This window comes from Anomaloglossus baeobatrachus, chromosome 1 (assembly GCF_048569485.1).
Source record: "Anomaloglossus baeobatrachus isolate aAnoBae1 chromosome 1, aAnoBae1.hap1, whole genome shotgun sequence".
Lineage (NCBI taxonomy): Eukaryota > Metazoa > Chordata > Amphibia > Anura > Aromobatidae > Anomaloglossus > Anomaloglossus baeobatrachus.
In genome coordinates this window covers 652,048,834-652,074,394 of record NC_134353.1, presented here as the reverse complement: position 1 = coordinate 652,074,394, position 25,561 = coordinate 652,048,834, and the positions used below count along the sequence as shown (strand labels likewise).

The 25,561-nt window shown below is 45.9% G+C and overlaps 1 protein-coding gene across 4 annotated transcripts in view; it reads right to left on the bottom strand.

Moving 5' to 3' along the window:
* NDRG2 (NDRG family member 2) overlaps positions 1 to 25,561 on the bottom strand; it is a 402,510-nt gene that overhangs the window by 22,801 nt on the left and 354,148 nt on the right. For all 4 annotated transcript variants that reach the window (XM_075319933.1, XM_075319929.1, XM_075319930.1 and 1 more), the window contains exons 2-13: positions 23,851 to 23,921; positions 23,724 to 23,765; positions 19,629 to 19,734; positions 18,953 to 19,073; positions 17,576 to 17,638; positions 17,414 to 17,474; positions 5,147 to 5,233; positions 4,440 to 4,496; positions 4,246 to 4,349; positions 2,627 to 2,671; positions 1,387 to 1,438; positions 1,246 to 1,293 (exon numbers count right to left, since the gene is read on the bottom strand). In XM_075319933.1, the coding sequence (XP_075176048.1) occupies positions 1,246 to 1,293; positions 1,387 to 1,438; positions 2,627 to 2,671; positions 4,246 to 4,349; positions 4,440 to 4,496; positions 5,147 to 5,233; positions 17,414 to 17,474; positions 17,576 to 17,638; positions 18,953 to 19,073; positions 19,629 to 19,734; positions 23,724 to 23,765; positions 23,851 to 23,913 (849 nt within the window). In that variant the 5' untranslated portion in view covers positions 23,914 to 23,921. The remainder of the gene's footprint in view (positions 1 to 1,245; positions 1,294 to 1,386; positions 1,439 to 2,626; positions 2,672 to 4,245; positions 4,350 to 4,439; positions 4,497 to 5,146; positions 5,234 to 17,413; positions 17,475 to 17,575; positions 17,639 to 18,952; positions 19,074 to 19,628; positions 19,735 to 23,723; positions 23,766 to 23,850; positions 23,922 to 25,561) is intronic.

The following is a 25,561-nucleotide window of genomic DNA, read 5'->3' as shown; positions in this document are numbered from 1 at the left end:
GGCTCTTAAATGAATGCTAACACTCACCTAGACTGCTTCTAAAATAAAAATGCTAACCTTCATTTCTAGTATTTATCCCAGAAAATTCAGGCTTTACAAAGCTTTATATTACAAGTATTTCTTCACTGCTAGGCCAGGTTCACACAGCCATAGTTCATGGTCTGTACATAGACCACAATGCAGAGTCTGGCAGCAAATCTGCCAACCTGAACTTACAGCCTCATGTGAGTCTATGGCTATGTGCCCACACTACGGAAAATGCGCGGATTTTGCCGCAGATTTTTCGCGGAAAAGCCGCAGATTTTCCAGAAATCTGCAGCACAGCTACTCCCCAGCCATTTCTATGGCATTTGGGAAATGCTGTGCTCACACTGCGGATTTTTCCGCAGCGGAAATCATGCGGATTTTCGTGCGGAAAAATCTGCAGCATGTCAATTATTGTTGCGGATTTTCGTGCGGATTTTGCCTATTCAATTGAAAAAAAAATAAATAAATAAATCGCAAAATCCACAACAAAATCCATGTTAAATCCGCGTCAAATCCGCGTCAAATCCGCATCAAATCCGCACCTATGAAAAGGTGCGGATTCCGGGGGAAAGCTGCGGATTTTGATGCAGAAAAATCCGCAGATACAGAGTCCCGTGGGCACATAGCCTATAAGGCGTAAGATGGAGTCAGAAGACCCACGGTCAATCCGGTCCATATACAGATGGTGAAATACACTCATGCGAAACCGATCTTAAAAAAACCCCAACATAAAATAGAAATTGCCTTCGGTTCCATAGTAAACGGGAAAAGGAATGGACTGATACTAGAGCACTACTTCTGCAGGAATCATTACTCTACAGTTTAGAAATCTTTAAATAGTACAGTAAAATCTAGACAAGTTTATCTCTCAATATAAATCAAGCTCGCACCTCGGTCACAGCTTGTGGAATTGTGCGCGAAAAGAACAGTTGCCCATAGATATAATTTCGTAACAATCCCAGTACAATAAACAGGCTGTAATGCTTCAGTGTGTTTATTTATTCCGGTGGGTGGTTAATTAACGGATCATATTCCAACGTTTTAACCTTGGGAGTTTTTACAAGGGCAATCTGTACGGAATGCCAGTCTGTGTATAGTAGGATGGCGGGTCCATGCCACGCAGTAGGTCTCCTTATCTCTAAGCCACCTAACACCACTCTACATTGTAGTTGTGTGAAATCACCAGTGCTGGGTTATTCAAGTTATCTTCTAACTTACCTTCAAGAATGAAGTCTGGGTTGGATCCAGTTTTGAGTTGCATTCCACCTGTAAGGGAACAACAGGCGTCATAACAGAAGATTCCCCCTACCCACTCCACCCGAAAAATCTACCCAGTAACATAAATGCATTTTCCCTTACCACTGCATCCTCATGAGGTGCTTGGTCACCAACTACCAACATCACAGGGCACCTACAGATTAAAAATAATAGTCAGAATATCAAAAAAGTGAAAACAACTTATCTCCCCAAGGAATTTTACTGACTCTAATCCCATGATTCAGTTTCAATTCCAATCAAGTCCAGGTAGGCACGCCTCATGAATATGTGGTGTGGTGCCCATATCATAGGGTGGCTCTCCCAAATCGCATGATTAAGTGAAGGATCCGCACTCACGTAATTTCATTTGATGCTCTTTATTCCATGTGCTCAAAAATTCTTTTACATATCACATAGTTACATATCGCATATGACGCGTTTTGGTTGAGTAGCCTTCCTCAAAACAGTGTCTTGTTTTGAGGAAGGCTATTCAGCCGAAACGAGTGATATACGATATGAAAAATAATTTTTTGGACACATGGCAAAAAGAGCATCAAATGAAATTACTTGAGTGCCGATCCTTCACTTGATCATAATTCAGTTTAAAGGGATACATGGATTAGTCTCTGATGGTTCGTTCCCAGGTAGTAAAGTAGAGGTGACAAGATTTTGAATCTGTAAATTAAAAAAATACATCATTAATTAAAAATATAATTAAAACCAAAATAAAAGAGGGATCTGCAGAAGGAGAGACTGTAATAAAACTACATGAAAAGCTGACTTGTTTCGAAACACAGTTCTTGATCATAGCCAGAACCCATGATTCAAAACGCGTCACCTTTTCATGTAATCTTATTACCGACCTCTTCTTCCCCATTTTTGCACCCCCCTTTTTTTTTCTCAACATAGTTTTTAATTAGAGATGTAATTTTTTTTTCTACAGGATTGCTGGATCGAATCCTTGTCAACTCTACTTTGTTACTACCAGGTAAGTCACAATACTTGTAGATAAAAAGATCATTTATTTGGGCAGTTTATCTACCAGTAATGTTCGCTATTCGAAAATTGACTGGTACTCCTTTAGTTCAATTATGTTTGGATTTTCTTACAAAATACGTCACGTTATAACAGCACATTCCTGTTCACATGATGTCCACATAGAAGATAAGATCAGAGTCCAGAATGTTTTCACATTTGTGGTTTGTTGCCAGACAAGTTTACCTGAGTCAGTGATTGGGAACGAACATTTACACAAATTATCATTCAGGTGTTCATCCCCCCAGATTAGGGTCTTTAGTGGGGTACAAGGTAATAAGCATCTCTATGACTTCATATTGCTTACTTCAGAGTGACATCCCCTCCACGTTCCAGGTTCAGATCTCGGCGACTGCAGGTAAACAAATGAGAACATTAAAGTTTGAAGTTTTGTTTATATAAAAACATAAAGTACAACGCAATGTTGACAGTGACGACAGTAGAATAAAAAAAAGCGTATTTTTTTTCTATGCATGGCAAATAGTAACTTTCTAACCCCTATTCCCTGCATCACTGAGGTGCTGTCGAAACTAGACATCCTGCGCTACATTTTCTATTAAATAATACCATATGCAGTAAAGAGTAAATGGTGAGTAAAGGGGTTGTCCAGAATTGGGGCACAAGTCTGCAGTCACGCTATGTGACTGCAGACTTGTGCATTCTCACAGCGCAATGTGCATTCGGTCAGGAATCTCCGATGCAGGCAATCATGTGACCGCAAGTATGAGATTTGCAGACTTCCGGCCACATCCTGATTAGACATGTCCGACAGTGCTCAATTCACTTCAATTGACTGTGGCTGTGCACGTGTAGTTGGCACTCGACTGGATGTATACAAATCGTATAGTTGTGCTCACGCGACCGCCTGCTTGGGGCACCACAGAATCCTGATCAGTGTGCATGATGTGAGCATTCACAAGTCTGCAGTCACATAACTGGACTGCAGACTTGCGCCCCAAGCCTGGACAACCCCTTTAAGTCAATTATAGCACACTACATTCAGTCAGACTAGTAAGAACTTACAGAAATATAATGCATATACAAGATATCAGGGGCTGTTTTGTCTGTATAGCCTAAAGGGCCATTTCTATGCTGCGACATCGCTAACGGTATATCGTCAGGGTCACGGTGGTTATGACGCACATCCGGCGCCGTTAGCGACATCGCGGCATGTGACAGCTAGGAGCGACGAGCAACGATCGGAAAAACGGCAAAAATCGTTGATCGTTGCCACGTCGCTCCTTTCCAAATGTCGTTGCTGTTGCATGCCGCTGGTTGTTCCTCGTTCCTGCGGCATCACACATCGCTGTGTGTGACACCGCAGGAACAAGGACCATCTCTTTACCTGCGTCCACCGGCAATGAGGAAGGAAGGAGGTGGGCGGCATGTTCCGGCCGCTCATCTCCTCCCCTCCTTTGCTATTGAGCGGCTGCTTAGTGACGCCGCTGTGACGTCACTGTGATGTCGACCGCACCTCACCCTTGAAGGAGCTACATCGCTGACCAGGTATGTGCATGTTCGCAACGGTAGCAATCACCACATGTCGCAAGTACGACGGGGGCGGGTGCTATCGCGCACGACATCGCTAGCAATCGCTAGCGATGTCGCAGCATGTAAAGCACCCTTTAGTCATATAAAGATCTTTTCCTGCAACAGAACAGCTACATAATCCAGGAGTTGCTCCTTAATTTGAAATAACTTTGAGGTTTCTGAAAAATTCCCATGCAACAGAAATTCCCAGCAAGAGTTAAGAACATGTTTACCAATGGGCAGCACAATGTGTTTGGGAAACAGTGGATGTTAAAAAGGAGCAAATAAGAACAAACTAGAACAAGGTTATGTAAACCTTTTTGCACAAATAGTGGGATGCAAAAACAATAGGAAGGTTCAACACCAGCATTACTACATTGAACTCCAGCATGGTACCTGTTGTAGCTGTTCCAGTACAGTTGGTTGTTGCCAAGAATAGGGGAGTTCAAAATGGCAGTTTTGTACTGACGCACAACATCTGAGGTTCCAGAAATTTCCTCCTGCACAAACATATCCAACGAAGGCAATAAGAGTAAGAATGTTATCCGTGCTGCTATCAATGTGGCTTTAATTACAGTGGGTTTACTTACTGGACTGAAGAGGTGTGACAGAATCATTTCCGGGATGGATGAAGTGAGGCCTGTAAGCTGGAGAAGAGAAAACCACATTACAGTATTATCAGTTTCATCTATATATAAATAAAACTCGTGACCGTGTGACTTGGCGGAGGCAGGCGATGTAACTGAAGTATAAAAGGAGTATACTGAAAATATAAACAACATGAGCAATAAAATGCAACAGACATTGGGGGGGGGGGTACTAATCTTTTAGTGGTAGTGTTCGGATGGAAAAAAGTTGCACACTTTGGTGCACTCCTGTAGCATATTGCTACAAAGGGCTTCTATTTAAAGGTGTATCCAAGTTTGGAAGTTATCACCTATCCATTAGAGAGAAGATAACTTTCCGACCGAAGGGACCCCCAGAGACCTCAAAAAGCCCTGTGTGAATGGAAAGATGATTGATCTTGCACACCAGAGATAGCAGAGTGCAAAGCTTGACTGGTTATTGGCACTCCCATAAAGAATTAATGGAATGGCAGTGCAAATGATCAACCATTTGTCTTCAGAGCCCCAGTTCTTGGGAACAGTGGGCATCCCAGCGGTCATACCCCCAAAGACCGGTAAGGTATTCCCTATACAATAGATAGGTGAGACTACCCCATTAAAACTGGCATATTACAAAGTTACACAGAGTAAATCCCCCCAGAATGTCACGAAAAACTGGAGTCTTGTTTTACCTTATGTGCTGCCCAGTCCATCCAGCCTTTGGCATTTGGATCAATGTTAACGAGAACTAATCCCTCCACAGTGTTAGGATGTGAAAGCTGTAATAAGATGGAGAAATGCATGAAAATTATCATACAAACACTTACGAAAAAGTGTGAATTTAAGCAAAAGTCCAAAAGTCCTTATAAAAGAATGCCATTTTAAGTCACGGTCAGCCAGCTTTTAGAAAATCTCATTTCAGAGGATGGTAAATGATGCCCACCAACTGTAGGGCACCAAGAAAATGCAATGATGATCAAACTTTACCAAGTTTGTTGGGTAGCTGTCCATTTGGTACAAATATCACACAGGCTTGTATTGGAGTGAAACCTTTTATGTGTTTGGCCACATAAAACCAGCAATCATGAGCACATATACGAGGGGCTGCTGATAAGTCTTTGGCTTTACCCAGAAAGAAACGAGTTAGGATGATGAAACTACATTTATTCCACATACTCTCCACTGATGTCAACACACTTCTTAGATCGGTATTCCAAGTTCTGTAAGCCTAGCAAAAATAAGGATTTCGGTTGTGCCTCAAACCAGGCATCCGTAGCAGCAATGGCATCAGAAAAAGTGTGAAATTTGGTACCCTTTAGGCGTTTCTTCAGGTTTGGAAACAGATGATAGTCGGAGGGAGCTAGATCTGGTGAATAAGTTGGGTGGTCAACCAGCTAGAAGCCCAGCTCTGCCAGTTTTGCCGTGGTCACTTGAACAGTGTGAGCGGAAGCGTTGTCTTGAAGGAACAAGATTCCTTTCAACATCTTGCTGTTTCTTTTGGCCTTCAGAGCTGCCTTCAATTGGTCCAAAAGTTCAATGTAATACCTTGCATTGATGGTGGAAAACTTTTGAAGGTAGTCCACTAACAGCACGCCATCACCTTAGTGGCTGATTTTTGCACCCTGAACTTCTTTGGACGAGGAGAACCACTGTGCCTCCACTCTTTTGACTTGCTTTCAGGATCATACAAATAAATCCAGGTCTCATCCCTAGTGATACACACCAATTTAAATAAGAGATTTAGAGAATTCAAACTGCTAATAGACCGAAAACTGATTACTCTAAAAACAATTTTTATTTATAAACATTAAAAATATTAATTCAAGCTATATCTAATCGTATGTAGCTATATCGGTCAGTGAACACACAGCCAGTCGTGCAGAGCTAGATATACTCTAAGGGGATATTATACTAGAGAGATTGTGGATAGCCCAGAGTAGTTCTTCTTGATAGTAATCGTAATATCAACTAGGATGTTGGACAAGGCCAGGTCATAGATCCCTAGTCCTTCTCCTTCCTGGCCGCGGAGGTAAACACCATAAGGTTTCGGGCGCCCCCGCTCCTAGTCGGCTAGCCCTAGTAAGACCTAAATCTGCCTGTGTGTCAATAATTGACCTAAAGCCCAGAAAGTGTGGTTAGTGCTGAAGTCAGGGTTATTCAACCACACTAGGTGCATAGTCAATATGCTAATAGATATTTGATATGTTTGTTGGTCATAGGGAAAATCCCCATACAAAGTAGTTGTAAATATGCTCCCCTCAGGTACAATCTAAAGGGTGAGAAGGAGCTAACAGGTAGCTATCAAAAATCCGCTACCCAGTGCAGAAGACCAACAGCATTAATATGCAGATCCCTCAAGAATAGGATCCTATTCAGCCCTATACTGACAGGGTGAGGTGCTGAGGTCCACTCTGCATTGGACAGGAGGACCACCTGACCATCGTTTACAGTCTTCTTGAGGGATCTGTTGGCAGGACACAGAAAACTAATAGGTGACCTGGATTATGTGCATTGTCACGAGATGGTAACATCCCCTGATGAACCCCGAACAAAGTGGGGGAAACGCGTCGGAAATCTTCTGTGAGGTTGTTTCTCCAGCAAGATAAGTTTACCCTACTGGTCTTGCAGGTCCATATTAATGCTGTTGGTCATCTGCAAAGGGGAGCATATTTACAACTACTTTGTATGGGGATTTTCCCTATGACCAACAAACGAAGGGAATTTTGTTTACTTACCGTAAATTCCTTTTCTTCTAGCTCCTATTGGGAGACCCAGACAATTGGGTGTATAGCTTCTGCCTCCGGAGGCCACACAAAGTATTACACTTTAAAAAGTGTAACCCCTCCCCTCTGCCTATACACCCTCCCGTGCATCACGGGCTCCTCAGTTTTGGTGCAAAAGCAGGAAGGAGGAAACTTATAAATTGGTCTAAGGTAAATTCAATCCGAAGGATGTTCGGAGAACTGAAACTATGAACCAAAGGAACAATTCAACATGAACAACATGTGTACACAACAGAACAACAGCCCGAAGGGAACAGGGGCGGGTGCTGGGTCTCCCAATAGGAGCTAGAAGAAAAGGAATTTACGGTAAGTAAACAAAATTCCCTTCTTCTTTGTCGCTCCATTGGGAGACCCAGACAATTGGGGCGTCCAAAAGCAGTCCCTGGGTGGGTAAAAGAATACCTCGATAAAAAGAGCCGAAAACGGCCCCCTCTTACAGGTGGGCAACCGCCGCCTGAAGGACTCGCCTACCTAGGCTGGCATCTGCCGAAGCATAGGTATGCACCTGATAGTGTTTCGTGAAAGTGTGCAGACTAGACCAGGTAGCCGCCTGACACACCTGCTGAGCCGTAGCCTGGCGCCGCAATGCCCAGGACGCACCCACGGCTCTGGTAGAATGGGCTTTCAGCCCTGAAGGAACCGGAAGCCCAGAAGAACGGTAGGCTTCAAGAATCGGTTCCTTAATCCACCGAGCCAAGGTTGACTTGGACGCCTGCGACCCTTTACGCTGGCCAGCGACAAGGACAAAGAGCGCATCTGAACGGCGCAGGGGCGCCGTGCGAGACACGTAGAGCCGGAGTGCTCTCACTAGATCTAACAAGTGCAAATCCTTTTCACATTGGTGAACTGGATGAGGGCAAAATGAAGGTAAGGAAATATCCTGATTGAGATGAAACTGGGATACCACCTTAGGGAGGAATTCCGGGACCGGACGCAGAACCACCTTATCCTGGTGAAAAACCAGGAAGGGGGCTTTGCATGACAACGCTGCTAGCTCCGACACTCTCCGGAGCGATGTAACCGACACTAGAAAAGCCACCTTCTGCGAAAGACGTGATAGAGAGACATCCCGCAGCGGCTCGAAAGGCGGTTTCTGAAGAGCCCTTAGCACTCTGTTAAGATCCCAAGGTTCCAGCGGCCGCTTGTAAGGTGGGACTATGTGGCAAACTCCCTGCAGGAACGTGCGGACCTGCGGAAGTCTGGCTAGACGCTTTTGAAAAAACACGGAAAGCGCCGAAACTTGTCCCTTGAGAGAGCCGAGAGACAAACCCTTGTCCATTCCGGATTGAAGGAAGGAAAGAAAGGTGGGTAAGGCAAATGGCCAGGGGGTAAAACCCTTATCAGAACACCAGGATAAGAAGATCCTCCAAGCCCTGTGATAGATCTTGGCGGACGTTGGTTTCCTGGCCTGTCTCATAGTGGCAATGACATCTTGAGATAACCCTGAGGACGCTAGGATCCAGGACTCAATGGCCACACAGTCAGGTTGAGGGCCGCAGAATTCAGATGGAAAAATGGCCCTTGAGACAACAAGTCTGGTCGGTCTGGGAGTGCCCACGGTTGACCCACCGTGAGGTGCCACAGATCCGGGTACCACGACCTCCTCGGCCAGTCTGGAGCGACGAGGATGGCGTGGCGGCAGTCGGACCTGATCTTGCGTAACACTCTGGGCAGCATTGCCAGAGGAGGAAACACATAAGGTAGTCGAAACTGCGACCAATCCTGAACTAATGCGTCCGCAGCCAGAGCTCTGTGATCTTGAGACCGTGCCATGAATGCCGGGACTTTGTTGTTGTGCCGAGACGCCATGAGATCGACGTCCGGCGTCCCCCAGCGGCAACAGATCTCTTGAAACACGTCCGGGTGAAGAGACCATTCCCCTGCGTCCATGCCCTGGCGACTGAGGAAGTCTGCTTCCCAGTTTTCTACGCCCGGGATGTGAACTGCGGAGATGGTGGATGCTGTGGCCTCCGCCCACAGCAGAATCCGCCGAACTTCCTGGAAGGCTTGACGGCTGCGCGTGCCGCCTTGATGGTTGATGTACGCGACCGCCGTGGCGTTGTCCGACTGTATGCGGATCTGCCTGCCCTCCAGCCAGCGATGAAACGCCTTCAGGGCTAGATACACTGCCCTTATCTCCAGAACATTGATCTGAAGGGAGGACTCTGTCGGAGTCCAGGTTCCCTGAGCCCTGTGGTGGAGAAAAACCGCTCCCCACCCGGACAGACTCGCGTCCGTCATGACCACAGCCCAGGATGGGGGCAGGAAGGATTTTCCCTTCGACAGAGAAGTGGGAAGGAGCCACCACTGAAGAGAGGTTTTGGCTGCCAGGGAAAGAGACGTTCCTGTCCAGGGACGTCGACCTCCTGTCCCATTTGCGGAGAATGTCCCATTGGAGTGGACGCAGATGAAACTGCGCAAAGGGGACTGCCTCCATTGCTGCCACCATCTTCCCCAGGAAGTGCATGAGGCGCCTCAAGGGGTGTGACTGGGCCTGAAGAAGAGAGTGCACCCCTGTCTGCAGCGAACGCTGTTTGTCCAGCGGTAGCTTGACTATCGCTGAGAGAGTATGAAACTCCATCCCGAGGTAAGTCAGTGATTGGGTCGGTGTCAGTTTTGACTTTGGGAAATTGATGATCCACCCGAATCTCTGGAGAGTCTCCAGAGCCACGGTCAGGCTGTGTTGACATGCCACCCGGGAGGGTGCTTTGACTAGGAGATCGTCCAAGTAAGGGATCACCGAGTGGCCTTGAGAGTGTAGGACCGCCACAACGGCTGCCATGACCTTGGTGAAGACCCGTGGGGCTGTCGCCAGGCCGAACGGCAGTGCCACAAACTGAAGGTGTTCGTCCCCGATGGCGAAACGCAGAAAGCGTTGATGCTCTGGTGCGATCGGCACATGGAGATAAGCATCCCTGATGTCGATTGATGCTAGGAAGTCCCCTTGGGACATCGAAGCGATGACCGAGCGGAGAGATTCCATGCGAAAACGTCTGGTTCTCACATGTCTGTTGAGCAGTTTGAGGTCCAGAACGGGACGGAATGATCCGTCCTTTTTTGGCACCACGAACAAATTGGAGTAAAACCCGCGACCACGTTCCTGAGGGGGAACGGGGATCACAACTCCTTCTGTCTTCAGAGTGTTCACCGCCTGAAAAAGTGCCTCGGCTCGCTCGGGGGGGCGGAGATGTTCTGAAGAAACGAGTCGGGGGACGAGAGCTGAACTCTATCCTGTAACCGTGAGACAGAATGTCTCTCACCCATCGGTCTTGGACATATGGCCACCAGGCGTCGCAAAAGCGGGAGAGCCTGCCTCCGACCGAGGATGTGGTTTGGGGAGGCCGAAAGTCATGAGGAGGCCGCCTTGGAGACGGTGCCTCCGGCGGCCTTTGGAGGACGTGACTTAGACCGCCATGAATAAGAGTTCCTCTGGCCCTTCTGTGGCCTGTTGGACGAGGAAGGTTGGGACCTGGCTGAGGGCCGAAAGGACCGAAACCTCGATTGAGTTTTCCGTTGCTGAGGTCTGTTTGGCTTGGACTGGGGTAAGGACGAATCCCATCCCTTGGATTGCTTAATAATTTCATCCAATCGCTCGCCAAACAATCGGTCGCCGGAAAATGGCAGACCGGTTAAGAACTTCTTGGAAGCAGAGTCTGCCTTCCATTCGCATAGCCACATGGCCCTGCGGACTGCCACCGAATTGGCGGACGCTACCGCTGTACGGCTAGCAGAGTCCAGGACGGCATTCATGGCGTAGGATGAAAATACCGACGCCTGAGAAGTCAAGGACGCAACTTGCGGAGCAGAGGTACGTGTGACCGCATTAATCTCAGACAGACAAGCTGAGATAGCTTGGAGTGCCCACACGGCTGCGAAGGCCGGGGCAAAAGACGCGCCTGTGGCTTCATAGATGGATTTCATCAGGAGCTCTATCTGCCTGTCAGTGGCATCCTTGAGCGATGAACCATCTGCCACTGATACTACGGATCTAGCCGCCAGTCTAGAGACTGGCGGATCCACCTTGGGACATTGAGATCAACCCTTAACTACGTCAGAGGGGAAGGGGTAACGTGTGTCATTAAGGCGCTTATTAAAGCGCTTGTCCGGAAATGCTCTGTGCTTCTGGACATCCTCTCTGAAGTTAGAGTGATCGAAAAACGCACTCCGTGTACGTTTGGGAAACCTAAACTGGTGCTTTTCCTGCTGCGAATCCGACTCCTCTATAAGTGGAGTTGGGGGAGAGAGATCTAGCACCTGGTTGATGGACGCTATAAGGTCATTTACTATGGCGTCCCCTTCAGGAGTATCAAGATTGAGAGCAACGTCAGGTTCAGAGCCCTGAGCTGCGACATCCGCTTCCTCCTCCAGAGAGTCATCAAGCTGAGACCCCGAACAGCGTGATGAAGTCGGGGAAGATTCCCAGCGAGCCCGCTTAGCCGGTCTGGGACTGTGGTCCGTGCCGGAGTCCTCCCCGTGAGACCTAGGGGCCACCCCAGGAGCACGCTGCGGCGCAGCCCGAGAGGGGCCTGGGGGCGATGATCCTACAGTGCCCGGGGCCTGTGTAAGGACCGGTCTGGACTGCAAGGCTTCTAGTATTTTAGCAGACCATCTGTCCATAGACTGCGCCATGGATTGTGAAAGCGACTCAGAGAGTTTCTCAGCCAAAACTGCAAACTCTGTCCCTGCCACCTGGATAGGGGCAGCCGGCGGTTCTACCTGAGCCGAGGGTCCCACCAGTGCCCGAGGCTCCGGCTGAGCGAGTGCAACAGGGGCCGAGCATTGCTCACAGTGAGGGTAGGTGGAACCTGCAGGTAACATAGCCGCACAAGAGGTACAGGTTGCAAAATAACCCTGTGTCTTGGCACCCTTGCTCCTTGTGAACGACATGCTGTTGTCTCCTAGGAGAGTGATCACTGAGGGTATATAGCCAAAGCAAAAGCAATGCGGCCGAACAGAGAAAATGTATACAGATATATATAAATATATACACTTCGGCACCCTGGGGGGACCAGCACCGGTGACCGGTGTGGCTTACCGACCGCCCAAAGCGGTTGTGTGTCCACCAGATTCCCTGCCTTGGGCCTCCCAGAGCTGCAGAGCTCGTTCCTGAAATCCTCCACCGGCAGAATGATTGTAAAAATGGCTGCCGGAGCTCTCAGGGGAGGAGGGGGCCGTGGGCGGCGACTAATAAAGTGCGGGAATCTGGTGCCCCACAGTGATCAGTGAGGGGGGAGGAGGACACCTAAAGTATGCTCCAGCCCTCACTGTCGACGTCATGTCGACCGTCCCGCCCTTACCCCTGACTGGCAGGCCCGGGGGCGGGAGTATATGGTACTAGGCCGCAGAAGCCGGGGACTAAATTTAATACCGCGGCCGACCAACAGGCACGGTCGGCGCGGTAGTCCCGGCCGTCATAAAAATACAGCAGCCGCTGCAGTGTCTGTGACACGAGTGCTCCATACACCGTCCCCAAGGGGACACAGAGTACCTTTTGGATGCAGGGCCTGTCCCTGATGATATTAAGTCTCCTGTCCGGCAGATTCCCACAGGGGCTGCGGAGGGAGCCCGGTCCCAGTGCCTGGATGACCGGTTAGGATCCCACTTCTCCCAGAGCCTCTAAGGGATGGGGAAGGAAAACGGCATGTGGCTCCAGCCTCTGTACCCGCAATGGGTACCTCAACCTTAACAGCACCGCCGACTTAGTGGGGTGAGAAGGGAGCATGCCGGGGGCCCTGGGGCCCTCTTTTCTTCCATCCGATATAATCAGCAGCTGCTGCTGACTAAAATGTGGAGCTTGAGTGAATGTGTGCCTCCTTCAACACAAAGCACAAAACTGAGGAGCCCGTGATGCACGGGAGGGTGTATAGGCAGAGGGGAGGGGTTACACTTTTTAAAGTGTAATACTTTGTGTGGCCTCCGGAGGCAGAAGCTATACACCCAATTGTCTGGGTCTCCCAATGGAGCGACAAAGAAATATCAAATATCTATTAGCAAATTGACTATGCACCTAGTGTGATTGAATAACCCTGACTTCAGCACTAACCACACTTTCTGGGCTTTAGGTCAATTATTGACACACAGGCAGATTTAGGGCTTACTAAGGATAGCCGACGAGGAGCGGGGGCGCCCGAAACCTTATGATGTTTACCTCCGCGGCCAGGAAGGAGAAGGACTAGGGATCTATGACCTGGCCTTGTCCAACATCCTAGTTGATATTACGATTACTATCAAGAAGAACTACTCTGGGCTATCCACAATCTCCCTAGTGTAATATCCCCTTAGAGTATATCTAGCTCTGCACGACTGGCTGTGTGTTCACTGACCGATATAGCTACATATGATTAGATATAGCTTAAATTAATAATTTTAATGTTTATAAATAAAAATTGTTTTTAAAGTAATCAGTTTTCGGTCTATTAGCTCATCCCTAGTGACCAGTTGATCCATGAAGTTCTTATCAGTCCGGAAACACTGACATATGGACCAGGAAGTTTTCACTCGCATGCTTCTCTGATCTGTTGTCAAACATTTGGGGACCCACTTTGCAGATAGCTTCCTCATGTCCAAATGTTCATGGATAATGACACAAACACGTTTACTGGAAATCCCCATGATGTCTGCTATTGCTTTAGCTGAAATTCGTCGATTCTCCAGTATGAGGTTGTGCACAGCATCGATGATCTCTGGAACAACAAACACTCTCGGTTGTCCAGGACGTTCCTCATCATTGGTGCAGAAGTGGCCCGTTTTAAATTTGGCAACCCAGTTCTTAACTGTGGAATATGAAGGGCATTGGTCCTCGAATGTCTGCGACATATCACCATGAATATCCTTTCCGGACATTCCTTGCAGAAACAAGAATGTTATCACTCCTCTGCTCTTAGTTGCTGTGAATATCGCATTAGACACCGCCATTTTGTTTTCCTGGGTGCGTAGAACACTGTTGCCATAAGGAACAAACACAAAACTTTGAAAACATATTGCAGCGCCCCTGAGGCTTCAGTCACCACAGAGGTACTGCACCTCCGCCAGAGGTGTGGTATCCAATCCCGAGTACGGAAGAGGTCACCCACCGGTATGCACACAAAACACACAACAGCTCAATTAGCAGCTCCACCGGGTCAGGGTTAGGGCTTGGTTCCATTAAAGCTATGTATAGCCACCACTGGTGATGGTTCCTCCTTCCCCCCTAATCCGACAGGGCCTGGGGGTAGAGTCTAGTGAATTGGGGAGATTGTAGTTAGAGAGGGTCGAGAAGGAGCAGTGGAGGAGTGAAGACCTGTGGTCTGGAGCTGATGCAGCTTAACCCAGGCACAAGACAGAAAGGGTCCTAGAGCCCACGGGAAGTGCGCCATACTCCTATGGCCTCGTTCCACATACAGCATCGGAGTGGAAGGACTTGGCCGCAGAATGGGGACTGGTCCCTAGGCTACAGAAGAAGAACCAACGTGCTCCGCTAGTAAAACCAGAGGCTGTGGACACATCTAGTACCAAAGCCAACTCCGCACATGAATCCGCTGGAAGGTGACCACATAGGGCCAAGGGATAGAGTTTCAAGCCACCTGACAGGGCCCGCAGACACTGGCTTAGGGCACTGTGTGTGTAGGCGCGGGACAGGCTGGAGAAAAGTCAGCGCAGGAAGACGACCAGTGAAGGTACATAAGAAAGGTGTACTAGACTTGACCTTCGAACTACCCGGGATTGGCTGGAGCCCTTCACAGTGGAACCCAGCACTCCGGAGTCGGTCACTGACTAGTCGTGTTATCTTGGAACCTGCTACACTGAGTAAAAACCTTGAGGCTGCTTCCCTGTGTCGCTCCGTTATTCGCCTGCGCTTCCGGCACTGTGTCCCCGCCGACTACTACCCTCATCCGCCCTGGGGCCTAGCTCTACCTGTGGAGAACAATACTATCCAAGCTGCGTCACCATCTGCCCCGGGGGTCCTCATCCCGCAGTGGCAGCTGCTAACTGGCCGCATACCACAGGTGGCGTCACGAACTACCATCCCCATCATTTCTACTTTAACTGATACCGCCGGGGTCATGAAACCGGGCCTTGCCACTGCAGTATCGCAGAAACTGAACCGCGGCCCATTAACGAGTAACCCCACGGCCCCGGCGTGGGTGTGTCAATATATTAGACAGATAAGGCTTTCATGTGATGTAACGTTCGTTACCATAGAAACCAAAGAGTCACAAAGCCAAAGACTTATCAGCAGCCCCTCGTAGAGTAAAGCGGGCTTTACAAGCTACAATTTATCTAACGATGTGTCGGCGGGGTCACATCTTAAGTGACGCACATCCGGTATCGTTAGTTAAATTGAAGTGTGTGAAACCTCCGTGCGATTGCGATTGAACGTCAAAACGTTCATCACATGCACGTCGTTCAATTCCTAAAAATTGAACGTCGGGTTGTTCACTGTTCCCGAGGTATCACACATTGCAGTGTGTGACACCCCGGGAACGATGAACACAGCTTACCTGTGTCCCGTGGCTCCCGCCGGCGGCTATGTGGAAGGAAGGAGGTGGGAGGGATGTTTACGTCCCGCTCATCTCCGCCCCTCCGCTTCTATTGGCCGGCTGCCGTGTGACGCCGAACGTCCCTCCAATTCCAGGAAGTGGATGTTCGCCGCCCAGCGAGGTCGTATGGAGGGGTAAGTACGTGTGATGGCAAATAATCGTTTGTGTGGCTCGTGCAACAAATTGCACGAGCCGCACAAACGATGGGGGCGTGTGCGATCGCATACGAGATCGCACACGCAATTGTAACGTGTAAAGCAGGCTTAACTCATTGGCGGCCTCTGGGACAAAGCATTGGATGGCTATCTTGGAAAAAAAAACAACACTTATTTAGAACGGAACAAGTTGTATGTTCTTCATAAGAAAGAGCATGTAAACACTTCTCAAAAGCAGAAATGGTTGCCAGATATGGCACTGGAAGCGGGCACATATTGAGACAAAGAGAGGAAGGTCTAAGAGATGGGAAACAATGGACACAAGCAATCTAACCGAGGGATCAAAGTCAGATCTGAAAAGCGGAGCATGTATAAACACAAAAGGTTGGAGGGAAACTGCATATATATTTACAAAGACTAAGTAGGAACAGGCTGGCAGCACCAACATGCTAAGTGATGCTTCCTATTTTGTGTGGTATTTCTGCATCCAAAATCCATGCACATCTTTAGGTACAGAAACGCACAAAGAGTGCAACAATACAATGCAAGGTGAGCGGTTTAACTGGCAGATTTATTGTTTCAGCTGAAATAAATGGGTAACAACATCACCAAAAAAGTGCTTTTCTGCAACCGATACTGGCATGATGCAGATTTTGGAAGCAAAAGCCAATTTCTGTGCATATTCTGCACCTAAAAACAAAAACAAAAAAAGCATGTGGATGAAATTAAGTTAACGCTCATCCACTTTCTGTGTACTGTAAAATGCTGTGGGTTTTAGGTTTTCAAAATCTGCTTCAAATACACAAATGTGCGAGTCCAGCTTTAAGCGGATTAGGTATGACACTGCAGCTAATGTTGGGGTGAATACTATAGTAAAACCATAATATGGGATAAAGCAGTTGGAAACTATATTGTGGCACATTTATTAAAATCTAAGGCCCCTATGCACATTGTATAGCGATTGACCGGAAGGTGGTTTGGCCATCTACTTTCTCTCCTGACGTGTCCATACAGAGTAATACTCGGCTTGGCCGAGCACTCATGTGTGCTCTATAGGAGAACTGCTACAGCTCTCCTGTGACAGCAGCTTACTGACGAACAAAAGGCTGCGGTGACGTAATTCACCAGGACGGATCTTTCTTTTCCCTGGCATCATCTGTCATCCCTTATTTATCACTGGAGAATCGGGACGTCCCCAAACATATTCGATTGTTGGCTGATCCCGACAATATCAGCGTGTTTGGCTAACCCGAGTCTACTGTGTATGAAGGCCTTTAAAGGGTTATTCCCATCTCCAAGATCCTATCCCAATATGTAGTAGGTGTAGTAATAATAATATTAGTATATACCTCCAATTAGAAATGTAGTAGGGCTTTTTATACTATTTTTATGGTAATTTAATGGCTGAAGGAAAGGAAACTGAGAAAGAACAATTTGTTTTTTTTGGTTATCCAGGTTCATGAAGTTTGGTTTCCAACGATAAGACAAACTGTGTTATTTACCGTGTATCTGGCCAAGACGTATGCCCCAGCACCAACACCAATCCCAATAATACTCGGGAAACTATAGAGAAAAATAAATAAATAAAAGACAAAAAGTTACACATTAGCCATGAAGGTTTGTATTCCATCAAGCTTCAGCTCTATACACACTCAATGACTCACTTCAGGTACTGCAGCACACATGGGATGGTTTCAGCTAGTTGATCAAGTGATGGGTATTGGTACCTAAGATAATATAAAAAGAGAATAAAAAGGAAGAATAGACTGGATAATAACACTCTGTATACCTTCATGTAGAAATATTATTCCACATCTTCAACCAAATTTTTATAAGCTGACCGGTGTCACTTTATGTCATTTTAACTCTGGAACGCTTTAACATAACCCAGTGATTCTGAGACTGTTTTTTCATGACACATTATGATTTATGATAATGGTAAATGTAGGTTCATATGTTTTGTGTTTCTTTATAAAAAATATTATAAATGTATCAAAAATGTTGAGATTTTCACAAAAATGTAATCCGGAACAGTCATGCCCCACAAAAAGGGTTAACAAACAACATTTCCCTCCTGTCTGCTTTACATTAACACCATTTCTAAAATGTTATTTTATTTTATTAGAATGTTAGAAGGTTTAAAAAGTTCTCATTTTTTCAATGAACTTTACAAAACGTAATTTTTTAGACATCTATTCAGATTTGAAGTGACCTTAGAGGATCTATATATTGGAAACCCCCCAAAGTGGTACCATTTTAAAAAGAGCACCTCTCAATATATTCAAAACTGCTGTCAGGTAGTTTATTAACCCTTCCAATGCTTTCAAGAATTAATGTAAAGTGGCATGACAGGAAAGTAAAAGGTTGTTTTTACCACCAAAAAGTTACTAGTGTCTGAACCGGTTACTATTGGTGGCAGACTGTAAGGTTGTTATGTGGCTGTGAACTGCCATTGAAACCATCAGGACCACACAATCATCATCTCAGGATGCCGATGGCGTTAAACAGGAGCCCCGACACTCTGTTAACCATCTAGATTCTGCAGTCTCTATTGACAGAAGCATTTAAGGGATTAAACAGCAATAGTAGGTGCTAACGCTGATCGTGACTGGTGCAGCAGGTTGTCAGCTGTAGTGTTATTAACTTATATAAAAAAGATGTATTTATCACTATGGGGTTAGGCAAGTAGCATATAAGAGGTCATAGGCAATCTATAAGCTGCATATAGTCATTACAATTTTGTAACAAAATCCTACTAATCCTTTGGGCACCCACCAAAACCCAAGCAGCTATGAGGTTACCTGACTGTCTTCTACACGTAGTTCTAGATTTTGGATTGCCATATTCCATATGTAGCTTGACAAGACCAATTCTAGAAATGGTGCCAGAAGTATTGGGCAATCCTTTATACCCGACAGCATTTTTGCAAACACATACACTAGTGAAAAGTGCACGAGTTAAGGCTGACAGATGTCAGCCAAGTGACAGTCTGACCACTCGCTAATAGCTGCATGGCTACCCACATAATACAGAAACCTCACCCAGCAGGATAGACAGCTGCCCCCTCCTCTTGTCCTGGGGCATCAATGTGGCAAACAACAAAATTCTTCACAATCTCGTACATGTCCTCGTTTTCAAAGAGCATTTTATAGCACATTTTATCTGAGAAAGGAAAAATAAGATGGAAGAGAGAAAAAAAAAATTAAGGGGTGACACTAAGAAAAATAAATTACGTAAGACAAGGACAAGAGGTGCGCAATTAGAAGAAAAATGTCATTATCCTCATCAGATGTAGAAACTGGAAGCGGCTGTTTCAGTGAGGTCTCAAGGGTAGTGAACAACTATTTCTTATTCTGGACATGTCTATGTAGTGATTTAAAGCTTTCCATTTAGCCTACAAATTGTCCACCGTGATGGCAACAACTAGCCGGATCCTAGAAATCCTTGTCTTGTGACCCTACTATTGCACTGCCTCAATCACTAAGGCAAGTCACACGGAAATGGGAAAAAAATAATAAGAGCAATTTACACAGGGCAGCAATTAGACTGCAAGAGGTTAAGAGCTCTTTAGGGTCATACATGAAAAATAGCACTACAAGGAAAGAAAAGCCCCCACGAGCACTGGACAGACAAACAGAGAACCACGAGACACAACCGAGACAGACATACACAACAATCAACAATGAATGGCTGAACGCAGACAGCCCTCATACTCACGGTCCATCCCCACATCATGGAATGTTACAATCGCTGGCCTCTTGGGTTTGGGGGAGCCCTGAATTGTGACTGTCACCATCCCATAGGGAGTTTCGATTGAATGTTTCTATACCATGAGATACACAAATAGTGAGACTGAGATCCACCAGAATGCGGGAAGACATCAACACAAGACCAGTAAAACGCACGCTCAATGTATTGTTTGCTCCTGCACAAATACAGCAAATGTGGGTTAAGTATACAGTAGCCAGAACACAAGAAAGCCGTGGTTTCAGCACTATATGGTTTAGATTTTGTTCAGAAGAGGAGTTGATAACACTGAGAGGGTGTATCTATATGTTAGTTATGTAGTGTATATAACCGGGAGTAGGACTTTACAGCGCCCGCAAATTCAGCGTATATTGTAGAGCAGTCGTCTTCCTCTTTAAGACAATTCAATTTATGATATACTGTGTATAATATTGGGAGATTTATAAAGGATGGTGCAAAAGTAAAAGCCTAAAGGTAAAGTAACAGCAGTAAATGGGGGTTTGTGGTACAGCGACACTTATAGAATAAATTTGGTAAAACTGTATTTTGCGTTGGGTTTTAAACCACTGATTGTTTACATTTTGGGAAAACACCCGGGCCACCCAAATTCTTCAGAAGAGACAGTGACCAGGAATTGAGCCATGTACAAGCGAAGTCTTAGAAGTCATTCAGGCCACTGAGTATGGAACTATAGATGCCACAAAGCACAGTATGACGTATCTTTACGAAATCGTTTGTGTTTTAAAGGGAACCGGTCACCAGATTTGGTTAATATAAGCTGCGGCCACCACCACTGGGCTCTTATATAGAGCATTCTAACATGCTGTATATAAAACCCTGGGCCTCTGTGTAGAAGATAAAAATGACTTTATAATACTTACTTAAACGGTCAGTCTGGTGCAGACGGGTCAGATCGGTGGCTCCATTCCCGGGTGCGGCGCCTCCTCTTTTGGCCACCTTTGTCCTCCTTCTTCTGAAGCCTGGGTGCATAACACGTCCTACGTGATTCACACAGGCCGGCATTGAGCTCCTGCGCAGGCGCACTACAATACTTTGATCTGCCCTGCTCAGGGCAAATCAAAGTATTGTAGTGCGCCTGTGCAGGACCTCAGTGCTGGCCTGTGTGTATGACGTGGACGCGTCACGCACACGGGCTTCAGAAGAAGGACAAAGAGGAGGCGCCGTACCCAGAGAACGGAGCCACCCATCTGACCTGTCTTCACCGTACTCACCTTTTAGGTAAGTATTATAAAGTGATTTTTACGTTCTAGTGGCCTGGGCTCTTAAGGCTGCTTTACATGGTACGACCGATTGTGCGATTTCACAATCGATCGTACCCGCCCCCGTCCTTTTTGCGTCACGGGCAAATCGCTGCCCATGGCGCACAAAGTCGGTAACCCCCGTCACACATACTTACCTCTCGTGCGACCTCGCTGTGGGCGGCGAACATCCACTTCCTGGAGTGGGAGGGACGTTCGGCGTCACAGCGACGTCACACGGCCGCCGGCCAATAGAAGCGGAGGGGCGGAGATGAGCAGGATGTAAACATCCCGCCCACCTCCTTCCTTCCACATAGAGCCGGCGGCTAACGCGGGAGGCAGGTACGCGATGTCCATCGCTCCCGTGGTGTCACACGGAGCGACGTGTGATGCCACGGGAACGATGAACAACCGGCGCCCGATTTCAGAACTGATATTATGGAACCTAGCGACCAGTACACGACTCACGATTTGTGAGCGATACTGCGTCGCTAGGAGGTGTCACACAGGCCGGCATCGCCAGCGATGCCGGATGTGCGTCACAAAAACCGTGACCCTGACGATCTATCGCACGATAGATTGTCTGGTGTAAAGCAGCCTTTATATACAGCATGTTAGAACGCTGTATATAAGAGCCCACTGGTGGTGGCCGCAGCTTATAGTCACCAAATCTGGTGACAGGTTCCATTTAAGCCATACAGCTTTATTCAGGAGATGAAATCATGATAAACCAATTGAAACCATTTTGAACATACAGATAAAACTTGGATAGATCGTGAATGATTTTGTCCTAATAAATTTGTGTTATTTCCTCTCGGTGATGAATACAGACCATATAAAATTTTGCACCATCGTTTTTGAATCACCCTGTATGTAATCCAATGAATATTAATACTGATGCCTCCCAAACACAAGTCAACTCCAATACCACATGACGATACAGAGTTCATACCTTGTAATATAATCTGCATGAATCACACTAAGTAACTTCATTTAGAATACCATTAATAGTACATAAAGCACAGCAGGACCGTGGATAAGTGAGAATAACTATGTATAGAGTTAAAGGGCACACAAACACAATAGTACACAACTCTGTAAACAGACACTGATATACAACGCCAAATAAAAGGAGTTGCTGCATCATCCAAAATACTCAAACTCATTTGATATAAGCTCTGTGTAATATGTATTGGTTATAAAGACAGAACATGTCACATCTTAGTAGTTTATCATTACTCTTTGCTTCTATTTTCACTAATGCTTTGGTAAGTACAAAGTTATAATCTAAGAGAAATACAATTTTATAACAGATTTATTAAATATGACTTTTGTGAACAGAATGCCTTAAAAACCTATAAAACATCCAAACAGTCTGGTATTAGGATAAGTATTACATGAATAGCGCCATACCATGTGAGATAAATACAGTAAAAGGGAATTTGTCACCAGGTTTTTGTTACCGCATCTGAGAACAGCAAGATATAGAGACAGAGACCCTGATTCCAGCAATGTGTCACTTTCTGAGCTGCTTGCTGTAGTTTTGATCTACTAGTTCTCTAAATGCTGAGTTCAGTATAGCCCCACCCATATCACTGATTGGCAGCTTTCTGTCTATGCACATTTACACTGAAAGCTGACAATCAGTGGTGGGGGTAGGATTATACAAAATTTATGAATATGGAGGATGTTTACTAGTCTTCTAGTTATAATTTCCTGCTGAGAAAATTGTGATTTTATTGAAACTACAGCAAGAAGCCAAGTAAGTGACATATTACTGTATCTATCTCTAAATTATGCTGCTCTCAAATTAGGTATCAAAATCCTGAACAATTCACTTTAAAGAAGAGCCAAATTAAAGGGAACCTGCCAGGCCAATATGCACCCAGAACACGAGCATTTCTGGGTGCATATTGCTAATCCCTGCCTAACCGTCCCTGTATACAGTAGCATAGATAAAGAGAACTTTAGAAAAGTATTTCTCAAGATCTTTTACTGTATACTAATGAGCGAGGGCATTAGTCCCCTGGGCGTTAGTTCCCCGGCCAGTTGCCCCCATTAGCATGTTAGTATGTCCCTTTGGGCATGCTATCATGTTAATGAATGTGCAGCGTCACAGAATGATCTCACTCACCTCTCCGCCGCCATCGCGTCTGATGGGGGATTTCGGCTCAGGGTGCATGACCCCTGAGTTTGGGTCATGCGCACTACTGCAGTTTGAAGCTAGGACGTGTACACCCGGCTTCAAAGTGCGCATGACCCAAACTCAGGGGTCATGCTCACTGAGCTGAAATCCCCTGTCGGACGCAATGGCGGCGGAGAGGTGAGTGAGATCATCCTGTGACGCTGCGTATTCATTAGCATGTTATCATGCCCACAGGGGTGTACTAACATGCTAATGGGGGCGACTGGCAAGGGGAACTAATGCCCAGGGGGCTAGTGACCTCGCTCATTAGCATACGGTAAAAGATCTTTAGAAATACGTTTTCTAAAGATCTCTTTATCTATTCTAGTGTATACAGGGACAGTTAGGCAGGAATTAGCAATATGCACCCAGAACTGCTCGTGGCTCTGGGTGCATATTGGACCTGACAGGTTCCCTTTAAGCATTAAATATAAAAAATACCCCATGCACAAAACAAAATACCATCCATAAAAGACATGTAAAAATAACTAAGCAGATAAAGAATAACCATATTACACGTAGATAACACATGTATCTGTTATACACTTGACATACAAACATGCCCTTCCAAATAAGAGTTGATGGCTTTTCAATCACAAAAGCATACAGACACAGTCATACCTGCTCTTGGACTTGAAGTAGCTTTGCGGCTAGCTCAGCTACCTGGATGGGGAAGAAAGGTTTCTGATGAGTATAATTAAGGAGGTGGTTACAAGGTATAAGCACATGTTAAGAGCCATAATCTTACCTTTAAGGGGTCCTGCATAAGAGCATTGTCCTCCGTGATCTGAACTTCCTGTAACTCCGACATCTCCAGATCTAAAACACACAAAAATAATAATAATAAAAAAAAAATATATAAAATAAAAGTAAATATAGGCAGATTTAGACTTTTTCTAAAATGGGCAAATTGTTGGATCCAAAATATCAAACTCTGCCCCAACTAGTATAGGATAAATTGAGTAAAGTTTATTAAAAAAAAAAAAACCACACATAAAATATAACATTACGTAATAATCAAGAACACAAATCACGAACTACACGAACTGCTGCGTCAGAAAATCCAATTTTGATAAAGAATGAGAAAGTACACAGAGGGTGAGGGCAGAAAGAGCCCATATGGCAGTATGGAGGCAGCAGGGTTATTGTAGGCTGCGGGCGTTCCTAAAGAAATGGGTTTTTAAGGTCGTCTTTGGAAGGTTTCAAAGGTGGGGAAAGAAAGAGTCTGATCAGTTGAGGTAGTAGCTTCTAAATTTAAGGGAACTCACTGAGAAATTTAGGAGATCGCTGATCCAGAAGACAAGAGGAGAGCAAAGAGAGGTTTTATAACGACCAGTTATTAGATTATGTGAGAAATAATGCAAGATTGACCTTAAAAAAAACAACAAAAAAAAACAAAAAACAAAAAACATTGCTTTGTGGTTTATATAAAAAAAAGTTCAGATTTAGTTTTTTTAATACACTGCACAAAATAGAAATGTGGAGTCCCATAGGGTTAGAAAAGGCAGCGCGGTCAATAAGTAAGAACAAACAAAAATTACGGTAAATAATGCTTCGCTTTCACACTTGCCGTTTAGGCAAGAAGACTGCTCCATAATCAAACATAAAGCTAACTGAAAACATCGAAAATCAGAAAAAGCAGACACTAAAAGAATATGTAATATCAGTAGAAGGATTAATTGTTAGAAAATAGAGGTGAGCCTTCTCTATTCGCCGTCTTCACCTCAATGACCAATGATAGGATGCATTTGTAATGCAAAACTATTCACATATTAGCCAAAAACACATCTACCGGACTAGTACTAAGGAATCTTTTCCATCTACTACTAGTCTGCCAGTTATGCTCCTCATTTATACCTTATCCACTATCACTTCAATAGGAGATCAGTTGTAACAGCCAAGGGCGGCCAGGACACAGTGTACGGAGCTGTGCAGTCCTGGCTCTGTACACGTTTTACATCTGAATGGTGGAGGTGCCGGATGTGGGATCTCTACTGATCTGATACTGGTGACCAGCCCTTTATAAAAAGATGCCAACAGGCAGCAGTACTGCTGTAATTAAAGGGAACCTGTCAGGTGCAATATACACCCAGAACCCCGAGCAGTTCTGGGTGTACAGTATATTGATAATCCCTGCCTAACCGTCCCTGTATACACTAGCATAGATAAAGGGATCTTTGCAAAAAGTATTTCTAAAGGTCTTGTATCTTATGCTAATGAGCACGGGGACTAGTCCCAAGGGCGTTATATCCCACAGGGGCGGACTAACATGATATTCAATGCAGCATCACCAGTGGTGACGCGCATACCTTTCTTTGCTGTGACCGCGCTTCTGAATGCCGTGCACTTCTGGTCATGTGAGTACACATCCCGCCTTCAGAGAGGTCTACTGCATATGACTGGAAGTGACCGACATTCAGAAGCAGGGACACAGTGAACGCTGGTGACGTTGCATTGAA